Source organism: Melitaea cinxia, chromosome 19 (genome assembly GCF_905220565.1).
Source record: "Melitaea cinxia chromosome 19, ilMelCinx1.1, whole genome shotgun sequence".
Classification (NCBI taxonomy): Eukaryota; Metazoa; Arthropoda; class Insecta; order Lepidoptera; family Nymphalidae; genus Melitaea; species Melitaea cinxia.
In genome coordinates, this window is record NC_059412.1 from 12,778,621 (window position 1) to 12,791,271 (window position 12,651).

The 12,651-nt window shown below is 34.9% G+C and overlaps 1 protein-coding gene across 1 annotated transcript; it reads left to right on the forward strand.

Annotated features, from left to right (window-relative positions):
* Window positions 1–5,747: 5,747 nt before the first annotated feature.
* On the forward strand, window positions 5,748–8,849 carry LOC123662771. The gene is made up of 6 exons (XM_045597570.1): window positions 5,748–5,772; window positions 6,173–6,238; window positions 6,591–6,674; window positions 7,050–7,142; window positions 7,704–7,793; window positions 8,107–8,849. Exons 1-6 carry the CDS (start codon window positions 5,748–5,750, stop codon window positions 8,388–8,390), a joined length of 642 nt encoding a protein of 213 aa, XP_045453526.1. The 3' UTR covers window positions 8,391–8,849.
* Window positions 8,850–12,651: the final 3,802 nt, after the last annotated feature.

A 12,651-nucleotide genomic window follows, 5' to 3' on the forward strand; every position in this document is an offset into this window, starting at 1 on the left:
AAGGAGAATAACCTTATATTTTGTTCAATTGCATAACTCATTTTTGTAATTTAATAATAATAGTTGCCTGTTAGTCATTATGACTGTGCAAGTTGTTTGTTAATTATAAGTTAAATTTAGAGTGTAGTTTCATAATATTTAACTATTTTGTTGCAAATGTTACTACTATTTTCCACGAAGGGAATATTCTGGTAATTTCATATAAAAAGATCCTTATTCTGGTAATTGTACATTATTATTTCATACATTTTATTTTTGCGCTTGTTTTATTATTATTACATTTTGTGTGTGTGTCCATTGTATATCGTGTGATTTTTATTGTGCATTTTAATTTAACTTATTTTACACTCTGTGATTGTACTGCTGGGTCGTGTGGTATATGTATTTTCTTTATTATGATGGAAGCTTTTGCCGAGGTCAAGGAGCATTTAGAGCGAGTAATGGCCGAGAAAGCTGTTCTTGAGGAAAAGCTTAACCAGTTTCCTGTAAGAGAAGCTGAAGTTAACGCTGCTTCTATCAAACTTCCTCTATTTTGGTCCGATAAACCTGCAGTATGGTTTGCCCAAGTTGAGGCACAATTCCAAATTGCCGGTATTGTGGCCGACATCACTAAATATAATTATGTTGTTGGTCAGATTGATTATCGACTTGCAGGCGAAATCGAAGACATAATTACTCAACCCATAGAAAAAGGCAAACAGTACATTACATTAAAAACCGCACTCATTAATAGGTTTTGTATACCCCAGGAGCAGAAGGTCCGTCAGCTGCTTGGCAATGAGGAGCTCGGCGACAGAAAGCCGTCCCAGTTTCTCCGCCATTTAAAATCGTTAGCTGGTTCTTCACCATTGGATCAAAATATTTTACGGCAGCTGTGGATCAGTCGCCTTCCTCAGGATATTCAGGTACTATTAGTTTCGCAAGCGGACGACTTGACTTTAGAGAAGTTGGCTAACCTGGCGGACAAGGTCATTGACCTTACTGGCCGGTCACGTGCTGTTCACTCTATAACTGCGCCTCCACTGGATCTAATCGCCGATTTGGCTTCTAAGGTATCTGAGCTTACCAAGCAAGTTCATGCTCTTTCCCCCAGAGGTCGCAGCCGTTCTCGTAGTCGTGCCAGCTCTAGAAGGCGATCGTCGCAAGCACCCTCACCAGCTGCTGGCAAGCATTGCTGGTATCATAAACGCTTCGGGACCCGCGCTTCTAAGTGCATTCCGCCTTGTAACTGGGCTTCGGAAAACAGCGGATATTATTATAAAACAAAGCTTTGTTGTCACAACTTCACAATTTACAATCTAACCACACACCATGTAAGATGTTATTGGTTCACAGAGTGTGACACTGATTTATCAGCATCAACATACGCATCATGCGTGATTGATTATTTAAAAGAATGTTGTGGTGATGAACATCGTAAAATTATTATTTATTCGGACGGATGCACAGGTCAAAATAGAAATGTAACAATGGCAAATGCCCTTTTGGATTATGCCATAAATAATAATATTGAAATTGAACAAAAGTATCTCGTCGTTGAACATACGCAGATGGAGTGAGACTCTGTACACGCATGTATTGAAAGAAAGTTAAAAAATTGTGAAATCCATATTAATACGCTAAGATAACAAAAGAAGCTCGCCAATAACCTTTTCCGTACGATGTGAAGATACTAGATTACGCTTTTTTCAAAAATTACGCATACCAAGTGTTAAGTGCAATTAAATATTTGTTATTGGCAACATTGTTTGAAATACTCTGTGGTGAGCCGCAATGGCTGTTTAAAGTGGTCTTCTTGTTGTGTGTGCTGCGGTTGTAAAAAACAGAATAAATGAGCATATTAAAGAAATCAATGCTAGTTGCTTTGCAAAGTCCTAACAGGTTATGGGCCCAGTGCTCATAATTCTGTTTTAGGTGAAAATCGCAGAGATATTTCTTGGTGCGGTCGCGCCGAATGGCGCGGTGACGGCGCAAACAGTGTGCGGCGTGTTTCTTGGTCTGGTGAACAACACGGGGCTGTGTTGTTGTTGATAGCGGCGTCTGAAGGAGGTCGTGTGGAGTGCAAGAAAGGCAATCACGGCATCAGATTTCCGCGGGGTGCAGTTGGCAAATGTCGGAGACAGACCATAGGATCTTCTTCTTCTTTAAAGACTATGGCTCCACCAGCTTTTCAGACCATAGCATCATGGCGGTGGCGTCAGCCTCGGTTATCAAACTGGAGGGCCAGCGCAATTGGAGCGTGTGGAAGTTCCAATTGACAGTCACCCTGAAAGGAGTTGATGTGTTTTCAGTGATTGATGGAACGTTGGTAAAACCAGAAACTGGCGATTTGACAGCCTGGACAAAAAAAGATAACAAGGCGCAGAGTATCATCGTGTAGACTGAGTGAGGAGGCCATGATTCACGTTTTAACGTGCGAGACGGCGGCTGAAATGTGGAAAAAGTTGAATAGCGTTTTTAAGGCAAAGTCGGCTACGAGTACATTGATGTTGCAACAACGTTTTCTTCAGTGCAAGTTTGAAGAAGGAGAGCTTTCTATACATATATCTAGCCAAGTGTCTGAAAAGTTTTTAATGACTAAGGTCCTAATGTCATTACCAGGATCACACAGCCACTTTGTTTCAGCTTGGGAAGCAGTCGACACGGACAAGCAGTTTCAATGATTTAGTGGCACGGCTACTCGTCGAGGAGGAGAGAATTAAGTCTAAGGGCCATGAGAGTGAAAGCACGGCGCTTTTTTTGTAAAGAAAAGCGGCTTTGTCAAGCGCTGCAATCGGTGCTATGTTCCTGGTCATCTGGCTAAAGACTGTAACAGTAAACTGGAAAATCGTCGTTGTTTTTCTCGTGGAAAAATCGGACATTTAAAAGCTCAGTGCAAAAAGGGAAATCAAAACAAAAATAGTGGTCAATATGGCGGCGGACATTCAAAGGGAAACGCGTTTACTGTGATAGGATTGATAACCGGGACCCGTTGCGAATATTTGAGTGACTCGAGTGGTACAGACAATCGTTCAGTGAATCAGTTCAAAAATAAATCGTTGATGGACAGTGGCGCTAGTGCGCACATGACCGGTGATTTTTATATTCGGTTTAAGCGAACCGTGGCGCCGTCTATAGTGAGCTCTTTACAGAAACCCGTAACTATTCAAAGTTTCATATTATAATGAAAATCTTTGACAGGAGACGACACCATGCTAATTTTAATATCTACGATTTTATTTTTGACCATGCTAATTTTAATATCTACGATTTTATTTTTTTATATGTGTAGTTGTTAACCGTCAGGGCGATTAATTTTAGTACAAAAAACTGGGTTCAACCATAGATTATACACTTATATACATCCCGACCGTGTAGAAGGTCTTTTAATACAATGAAATTGGAAATTTTATTATTATTAGTATGTAGTAAAGAAGCAACCTAAAAGCATTGCATTGTAATGCTATAACGGACTTTTTAATTTGGTAGCATTAATTATGTAATTGTACTACTACATTCAAATATAGATGGCAGTGCGTACACTTCTGCTACATGGTTTTAAAAAATAGTTTGGGTGTTATGTGTAAGATGGCGTTTTTATATCTTAGTTTTTGTTAGTGTGATCAGTGCAATTTACGAAAATTTGTAATTAATTTTATTAAATATATAATGAATATAATAGTTATTCAACAAAGCGATTCAATAAAATTAACGTTTGAGTTCAATTATGTAATTTCGGAAAGCTCAAATCGATGTCAATAATGTTTTTCAGTATCTAATTTTTTTTTATGTGTAGCACTAACTTCAACTTCCCAGTAATGGCGGTTCACAGTGTTTGAAATTTGAATTGTTTGAATTGTTGTTGTGGCTGTCCAAAGATTATAATATAAGCATACAGGAATGGCTGTCGTTTGTGCAAAAGTGCAGTCGGCCATTACTATTTGTGTTCTGGTTTTCTAGATTTTTTTAATTGTTTGAAGTGCTTATCTCCACCTATAAAAAATAAGTCAGTTGAGTTGTCGCTCCTCCGGCTATGTCGAGTTTGTGCTTACAACGATTAAATCTTAGAAATGAGACAGACTCTTATTGTGACCTTCGTAGTACCTATTAAATTTGGAAAAGACTCTTCTAAAACCAGTGTGGTGTTTGTTTTTTTATTGAGATAGGACTCTTGGCACGTTTTGTTATATTTTATGTTAAACATTACCATGTCTAACAAAAGGTGTTGCGTCCCGGGATGTGTGAATTTAAAAGCAGCAGGTAAGTGGTAATTTGATTTCATTGCCCTAACGTGGACTGAGAAATAAAATTAACTTCACATACTGTTAGAAATATTCTTTTGTGTCTTCTTACGCTTTTCATTGATGGGAAGAAATTCAACATTTTGGGTTGTCATAACTGTTAGAGTATATGCATTAAATTACATTATTTAATAACAGTTCTTACTAATATTACTTACCTACTACCTATATAATATTATAAATGCGAAAGTAACTCTTGTCTGTCTGTCTATTTTGTTATGGAGACAGTTTGAGTCCCGAGGAAGGACAAAGGCTATATATAACTTTGGTGAAGTTGCAGGCAACAGCTAGTATTAAATGAATTCAGTATTGTTTATTTAATACCCGTAAATGCTTAATCAGAATGTATAGAAAGAAAAAAATATTAGTATATATTATGGTACTAATGAAAAAACATCAGTAATTGAAATTATGATATTATTTATTTCAGGAGTAACGGAAACTGCATAAATTTCCCAATCCTATTAAGGACAAGGAGCTTTTCAATTCATTGGTTTATGCCATTGGAGGTGCCATATTACAACTTGAAAACATACACATTTTCAAACATCGTCGTGTATGTCATATCCACTTTGAAGAAAAGTATTGGTGTCGGAATAATCGTCTTAGTAATATTGCTTTACCAACAAAGCATCTGCTTGGTAAGTGAATAAAATTTTATACAATAACAATAGAATTTTTTTGAGGGTTTATTAAAAAGTCATTGGTCCAGTATATGTATTGGTATGCTATTCAGATGGACAACATGCTAACATACATACAGATCTATGTGTGTTAGCGGGTTGTGTCTCATGAATCATAAAAGTAAACTGTCACTGTGTCTATATTGCCGCTATATAATAGTACGCTCTTACTTATAATAGTCCCCACTCTCCATCAGTCTGTTAGCTAGCTAGATGTATCTCATAAACTGAGTATGTTAACACTTGGAATTTTCACACAGTATGTATTTCAGTTGCCACTTCAACAAATAGTATAAGGTGCTAACTGAAGTTCAGTGATCCAGAGTTGGCCAAAACATTACATTTAAAAATAAAAGACAGTAGTAATTCTCTCATGAAATTATGGTTTATATTGTTTATTATTGCAGGTTTGACAGTATTCTAGTTTATTATTGCTGGTTACTGTCAGTATCCAAATTTAAAAGTGAAGAAAGAGTTTTGAGAGGAATACAAACTTCAGAACCCTCTACATCTAAAGGTATAGCAACCATAAACTTAAATTATGTGATAGTATGTATGTAGATATATCAACGTTTCCTTCAAATGCACATTGTGGCAAAACATTACAACTAACTGTAGAGCATTCATAGTTTGGATATTGATTACTTTATTTACTTTTATGCATAAAATATTATTTGTGAAAATTAAACTTACATAAATGTTTGAAAAATTAAATTCAAAGTGAATTACTAGCCTAAATGGTAAAATGAAACATCACCTATATTCAAAAATCAATTAAGTTAACATGTTTCATATTGCTCTCCTGAAAAGTTTGATTTTTGCAGATAGGCGAGTTGTCTATTGAACCGTCCATCTTATAAAAGCAGTCAAAGAAATTAGTATCACAATTATGATATGTGATATGATATTTAGATATTGGGTAGAAGTCAGACCATTACCTAGATAATGGATAGATAGCTTCACTGTTTAATTATAACTAGCTTTCACCTGCGACTTCGTCCATGTAAAAATATATCCGTATGTCCTTCTCAGGAACATTATCAACGTGTATACAAAATTTTATGACGATCGGTTCAGTAGATAAGCCGTGAAAGCGTAACAAATAAATAAACTCCCTTTTGCATTTATAATATTAGTTAGGATAGTTAGGATTAGGATATATATGTAACTATAGATAGGTAAGTTTAACCAAAATAATTATATTTGCAGATATTGTGGCTTCAATATTTAAGCTGCAAGGTAGGAACGAAGATGTTGAAATGAAAGAGAATCTTGGTAAGTTTTTATTTATTTAAAACTGTAACACTTATATTAATTCTTTGCTGTAACCATTATGAAATAATACAAATTATTGATACAAAAATATACACAGTTTATAGAATTAATATATTTCTTCTGTTCATAAAAATAGTTAAGGTATTTATCAAAATGAAATTACCCACTAATATTTTAAATGCAAAAGTAACTCTGTCTCTTCACCTTCAACTGTGGAACCGATTTAGATAAAATTTTGTATGGAGATAGTTCAAGTTCTGGGAAAAGACAAAGGCTATAGATAATGCGGGCAAAAGCTAGCACATCTATATGAATGAGATCACAATTTAATTTCTTTTTAAATTTATTTCAGATCCAAAAACTTTGAATAAGGATGCTGACTTACAACTGCATGTTCAAACTGTTATGGGAGATGCAGAAATTAAACAGAATCCTGGTGAGGAATACATAATTTTTTATATTAAAAGGGAAAGTTATTCCCATCAGCAGAAAAATATTTGAACGTTTTCAAAAATTTTAGTCCTTCCTTATTCCCGGCATAGGCAAATACTTGAACCTCATTTTCATAGGTATCGGTAATTGCTGTGATACAACAGACCCTGGGCTTTTTCACAACTTAGGACGCAACTGGGGAAAACGCTCGATAAAGAAAGAAGAAATTTTATTTTTAACACTAAAAAACTGACTAGGTGTTTAATTAAGTATATTAAATAATTTTTCTAAACAAGTCACATAAGACGATTTGAAAATCTGACTTTCCATGCCCAAAGAGCCTATGCACTTTCTAATCCATTGTCATATCAATTTCCAGAACTTATCATCAGTACGCCTCATATGGATACTGCACCTGTACAACTTTCAGGTCCTACTTCAATTGAGGATAAGAATACCAAGGATAAAACTGGTAAGTAACTTTAATCCTAATAATCCTACTAATATTATAATCCTACTGGACCTAGAGAAGGGTTTGGACATGAAACCCACCACGCTTTCACCTTACTCGGCCTGTGGAACGCCGCCGTTGACGTGTATAACGCTCAACTGTCCAAACAAACCTCGTATTTGAGCTCCGGTTGGTGTTTCGACAGTTTAAGTTTCGTATCGAGGATGATCCCTTCCGTCTTAGACAGTTTAACGCCTTATCGAGGACTTGTCTACTATCCTACGAATCCTACTTATATTATAAATGTGAAAGTGTGGATGTTTGGATGTTTGTTACTCAATCACGCAAAAACGGCTGAACCAATTTGGATGAAATTTGGTATGGAGATGGTTTGAGTCCCGGAAAAGAACATAGACTATATATCACGCGGACGAAGTCGCGGGGAACAGCTAGTACAGTATATTTTTGCTCTTATATGGTGACAGAATTCAAATAAATTGAGGACAAAACAAACGCATACTTTTATATTGTTTGTAGCCTATTTGAGAAATCTACTAATTACCGTTTAATGCATGTTTCCAGAAATTATCATTGATTCGCCTCATCTTGAATCTACCCCTGCACAGTTTCATGCTCCAAGAACTATTGATGTACTTATTAAGAAAAATATTGGTAAGTCCTTAATCTCTAGTCTTTGGTGTTAAAGTTATTATCAGTAAAGGAACAAATTCATAAATATCATTTTTAATATTGTACAAAGGTCTTGGCATACACCCCGTTATAAGAGGTCCGCGCATGAGGTCATACCCAGAGTCTTGGGAACGGATGATAATGGTTCAGATGACTTAATCTCATTTTAATGTGTATCTTACATCCCATGGGATAAGAATAATTGTGATTACCAGTGAATTTATAAATATTAAAGTATTTCTTTTAAGTTTTTTGAGATATTATGTGCTTTTACAACTAACATTTTTTGTTACAGGAACTTCCACACAGAATAGTCGTAAGAATGCGTCTCATGTTATTCGGAAAAAACACCTAAAACGTATTGCTGTGACTCCAGAAGAGAACGCTTTGTATGATAGGCTTACACGAGTTGGTGTAAAGCTTAGTAAATGTAGAAGCGAAATTAAAAAACAAGCCATCAAAATTAAATGTTTACAAAATCTCAATACTCATCTGCAATTTTTGAAAACTGGAGAACTTGCCGAGCACCTCAAAACTTTTGACTCTCCTGCAATTCAGAGAACACAAGAAAGGCGTTAAAGGTCTCACGCTTTACAATGAAAGAAAAAATTGTGGCACTAGCAATGATGAAAGAAAGCCTAAAGGGATATCGTTTCTTTAGGAAAATATTTATGCTGCCTTCTCTCAACCAACGCCCAACTTTATTAAACGTAATGAATGTGGCAAATATAAACCCAGGGATAAATGAGAATATATTTGCTCAGATAAAAAAATCTACAGAACAAATGAAAACAACACATAAACTTTGCGTTGTTTTATTTGATGAAATGTCATTTAAACCAAATGTACAATACAACGAGAGAAAAGACAAAGTAAGTGGATTTACAGCGGATGGTGAAGTGACGTATCCTGAATATGCTGACCACGCTCAAGTTTTTATGATAAGAGGATTGACAGAAAATTATAAACAGCCGGTTGCATACACATTTTCGCAGTCTGGCACAAAGGGGCCCAAATTGGCCAAGCAATTAAAAAGTGTTATAAAAGAATAATAATTACAAAATGCCTCATAGTAGGAACTGTATGCGATCAAGGCACTAATAATGTCAACTGTATAAAATATTTGCTCGAGGAGTCAAGGGCCAATTTGTTGAGAATCAGGGAAGAACCCAAAGAAAATATCATTATAAATAAGTGATCATGACATTCTTCCCCTGTGTGATCTACCGCATTTAATAAAATGCATAAGAAATAATTTATTAACGAAAAATTTAAAATATGTTGAAAATTAAAAAAATAAAATAGCAAAGTGGGAACATATCAGGATTTTTCATTAAGAGAATCCGGCATACAGAGGTATACGCTGCATTAAAAAATTAACGGATGCGCACTGTGATCCTGCAAAAATACCCAGGATGAAAGTGAAATTCGCCACCCAGGTCTCCGGCCAAACTGTAGCATCAAATATTTTATTTTTAAAAAGATTACACTAACAATCCGTATAGGTCAGTCTGAACTATTTTTTTTTAATGTATTTAAACCTTAAACCCTTTTGCATAAGTAAATTTTTGTAATTGATACAATTTATTAAAAATGTTTATTTAAAATAAAGCTTACTACCACACCGTTTCTTTTTATAAAATCTAATAAATCACCATTATCAGCATAACGCATGAATATAAATACTCTTGGTCCTCTTTGGAGAATACTATGTACTTGTATAATATGAGGATTTTCTATTTTTGTAAGGATGTCTAATTCACGAGGAAAAAACTTTTCTAAAAAATCACGAGGGGATATTATGCAGGTAATTTTGAAAATTATTTAAATAAGTCGCATACAAAAAATGTTTGGTATTCATCATATGGAAATGAAATTTAACATCTAATCTTTATCTTAAGATATGAAAAGAAATAGGTTTTTATTTTTTATCTCGTGTCTATGGCAATTTTTTCTAATACTTCGTCGCAAAGTAGTGAAAATTGTTGTTGTAATTTGTTGTGCACTCACAACAGGCTTTCTTTTTTACAGATAAGAAGATATACTACCAGCAGAGGCAAAAGATACTGCTGACCTTCTCTTGTTTTTTGACCAATAATTTGACTATGTTAACGAAGCTGCGGGAAATCGAACAAGAAGGATAAAACATTCAGCAAACCTCTCCTTGGACCAGTGAAGCCAAATTCTATCCACCACAATATATGGAAAAAATCTATATCAACTTTAAAAACTATGAAATTTATAAACAAGAATTCATTAAAAAATGAATATGTACCCACAATAAATAATTGGGTGTGGACATTAGAGGGAATAGAAACTCTATTAAAAATTGTAAAAGAAAAATATGGTGTAACATCGGTCTGGTTGCGGCATCTCAATCAAGACCCAATTGAAAACTTTTTTGGGTCAATTAGGCGCCATGGATGCCGTAATATTAACCCTACACCAGACCGATTCAAATCAGCATACACTACTTTAATGATTAATAGTCTCTCTAGTGTTCACGCCCCTGGAGCTAATTGTGAAATTGACAGTGGATATGCACTTTGTGAAACATTAATCACAGGTGGGACTAGCAAAGTAAACAAAAATTGTGAAATGTATATTCCCGATATTATATTATTACCCCTTAAAGACAAAAATGATCCCCGTGAAATTGGCGGGTTACAATATGTAACTCGTTATTTTATTTAAAAAACACACAAGTAACACACATGTAACACAGTGTAAAAGTGACTTTTTAAGCAATGAAGAGCCAGAATATTTAAGATATCGGGAGTATACAGATAAAAAATGGCTTTGCAGTCCCACTAACTCTCCCCTTAATTGTGTGTCTAATTTGCAGGATATTAATTATATAGTAATAAAAGAAAATTTAGAAAAAACATACCTAATGGAGTTAATAAAAACAGTTGTTTTTATGACAATGGAATTTAATTTTATAAAATGTCAAAAACACAAAGATAATTTAATAGAATTCCTATTGAAAATATCCTGCAGATATTTTATAAATAATTACTGCATAGAAATAAACAATATTTTAACGAATAGGAGAGAGTGTGATGACGATGCAGATTTATACAAATTTAAGGCAAAAAAGCTGTACCATAAATTTTTTAAAAGAAAAAATAAATAGCTAATGCCATTTATGTGTTTTATTTTGTTTAATAAGTGTTACGGTTGTAAGTAGTAATAGCTAGATATACTTAAAAATATTGTATGTAGGCTGCCGCTCTATGTACGGCATATACATATACGTATACGGTATTTATAGCTATGGCTCATTCAGAAACTTAATATCAGAGGGCGCCACTAGTCGTTTCCCGTCTAGGCCGTCGAGTTATATCTCTATTTCCTATATACCACGTTGCCTGTCCAGAGTACTTTGGATAAGGTTGTCGTGACGTCCAATTTTTTTTTTCGGCCAAACTGTTTCATTTTATGTACTTACAAAGAATTTACAAATGATTTTCAATAAAACTTTTGATTTTACTGAATTTCAGCATTGCATTATTTTTAATGCACGGACGTGGCAACTAGAATACCGTGCATTACAAATAATGCACAGACGTAGTAGCTAGAACATTATGGATTACATAAAATGCACGGACGTTTAATGTAAATTTTTATTATGTCCATAGACAAATAAATACATTTTTATGAACTTATTATTGCTTTTCGTTCATATCATTGTCAATGTCATTCAAAATTTTCATTGTCATATGTCATAAATGTCATTTTTACCGCTAAAACGAATATTTTCGTTGGTAAACATCATTCGAATTTTTCGTTGGTTCTTGTTATTGTTTTGAAGTGAAAATGCCTCTAAAACATCTATCTGATGAACAAATGCGACGTATTTTGGAAGATAGTGATGGCGAAGATGAATTCTCGCGCCAACTAGAAGATTTGGACTCACACGATGAAGACGATTTACAATTAGGTACATATGTATATAATGCACAAGATATCCCTATGCTTTCGGTGGAGGAAGATCTGATTAGTATTCAACAATTTATTGATATTACTAATACACAGAATGTAAACGCCGCTATTGCACCATCGGGTAACATAACCGCTTCTGCTTCTGATAATGACGAGCTTGAATGCCACCCTGCTAGGTCTCTTTCTCAGCCGGATGAAGTAAATGCTGGTAGTTCTGGTTTGCCTGCTGATGCTTTGCAAATGTCTCCTGCTGATGATTTGCATATGTCTCCTGCTGATTCCATTTTTTCTGCTCCACATATCCCCCAGCTTAGTACTGAATGGCAGAGTGAGATAAGGAATTTGCCACGGCAAGTTTTTACTGGTTATAATGAAGGCAAACGCCAGGAACGCTTATTTTCTGGTCAATCTGACTTATGGAAGATTTTCACCCACATTTTCGATGAAGACATAATTGAATTTATGGTAGTCGAAACCAACAGATACGCTTTGCAAACCACAGTGAATGATTTGAGGCCCAACAGTCGTCTAAGGAGATGGAAACCAATAACAGGAGATGAAATGAGAAAGTTCTTAGGTGTTTATTTACTGACGGGAGTCATACATTTTCCAATGCTCGAAAACTACTGGAAAAAGGACAAATTATATTATCATCCACTTCTTCACGAGATAAATATGTCCTACAATAAATTCGCGCTGATACTGAAATGCTGGCACTTTGTAGATAACGAAGCACCACGTAATGAAGGCGACCGTTGATATAAAATACAGCCACTCATCGACAAACTAACAAAAAACTGGCGAAAAATATTTACCCCCGGAGAATGTATAGTAGTTGTCGCGACGTTTTATCTACATTATTGTTCACATGATGCTTTCCAGACTTCTACCGCGA

Excerpts from the sequence above, each read along its gene's own strand:
- LOC123662771 (XM_045597570.1), top strand. The coding sequence starts at position 5,748 with ATGTTTCATATTGCTCTCCTGAAAA. Across the intron at positions 7,143-7,703 it reads GAATACCAAGGATAAAACTG|AAATTATCATTGATTCGCCT; the intron begins GTAAGTAACTTT and ends GCATGTTTCCAG. Across the intron at positions 7,794-8,106 it reads ACTTATTAAGAAAAATATTG|GAACTTCCACACAGAATAGT; the intron begins GTAAGTCCTTAA and ends TTTTTGTTACAG.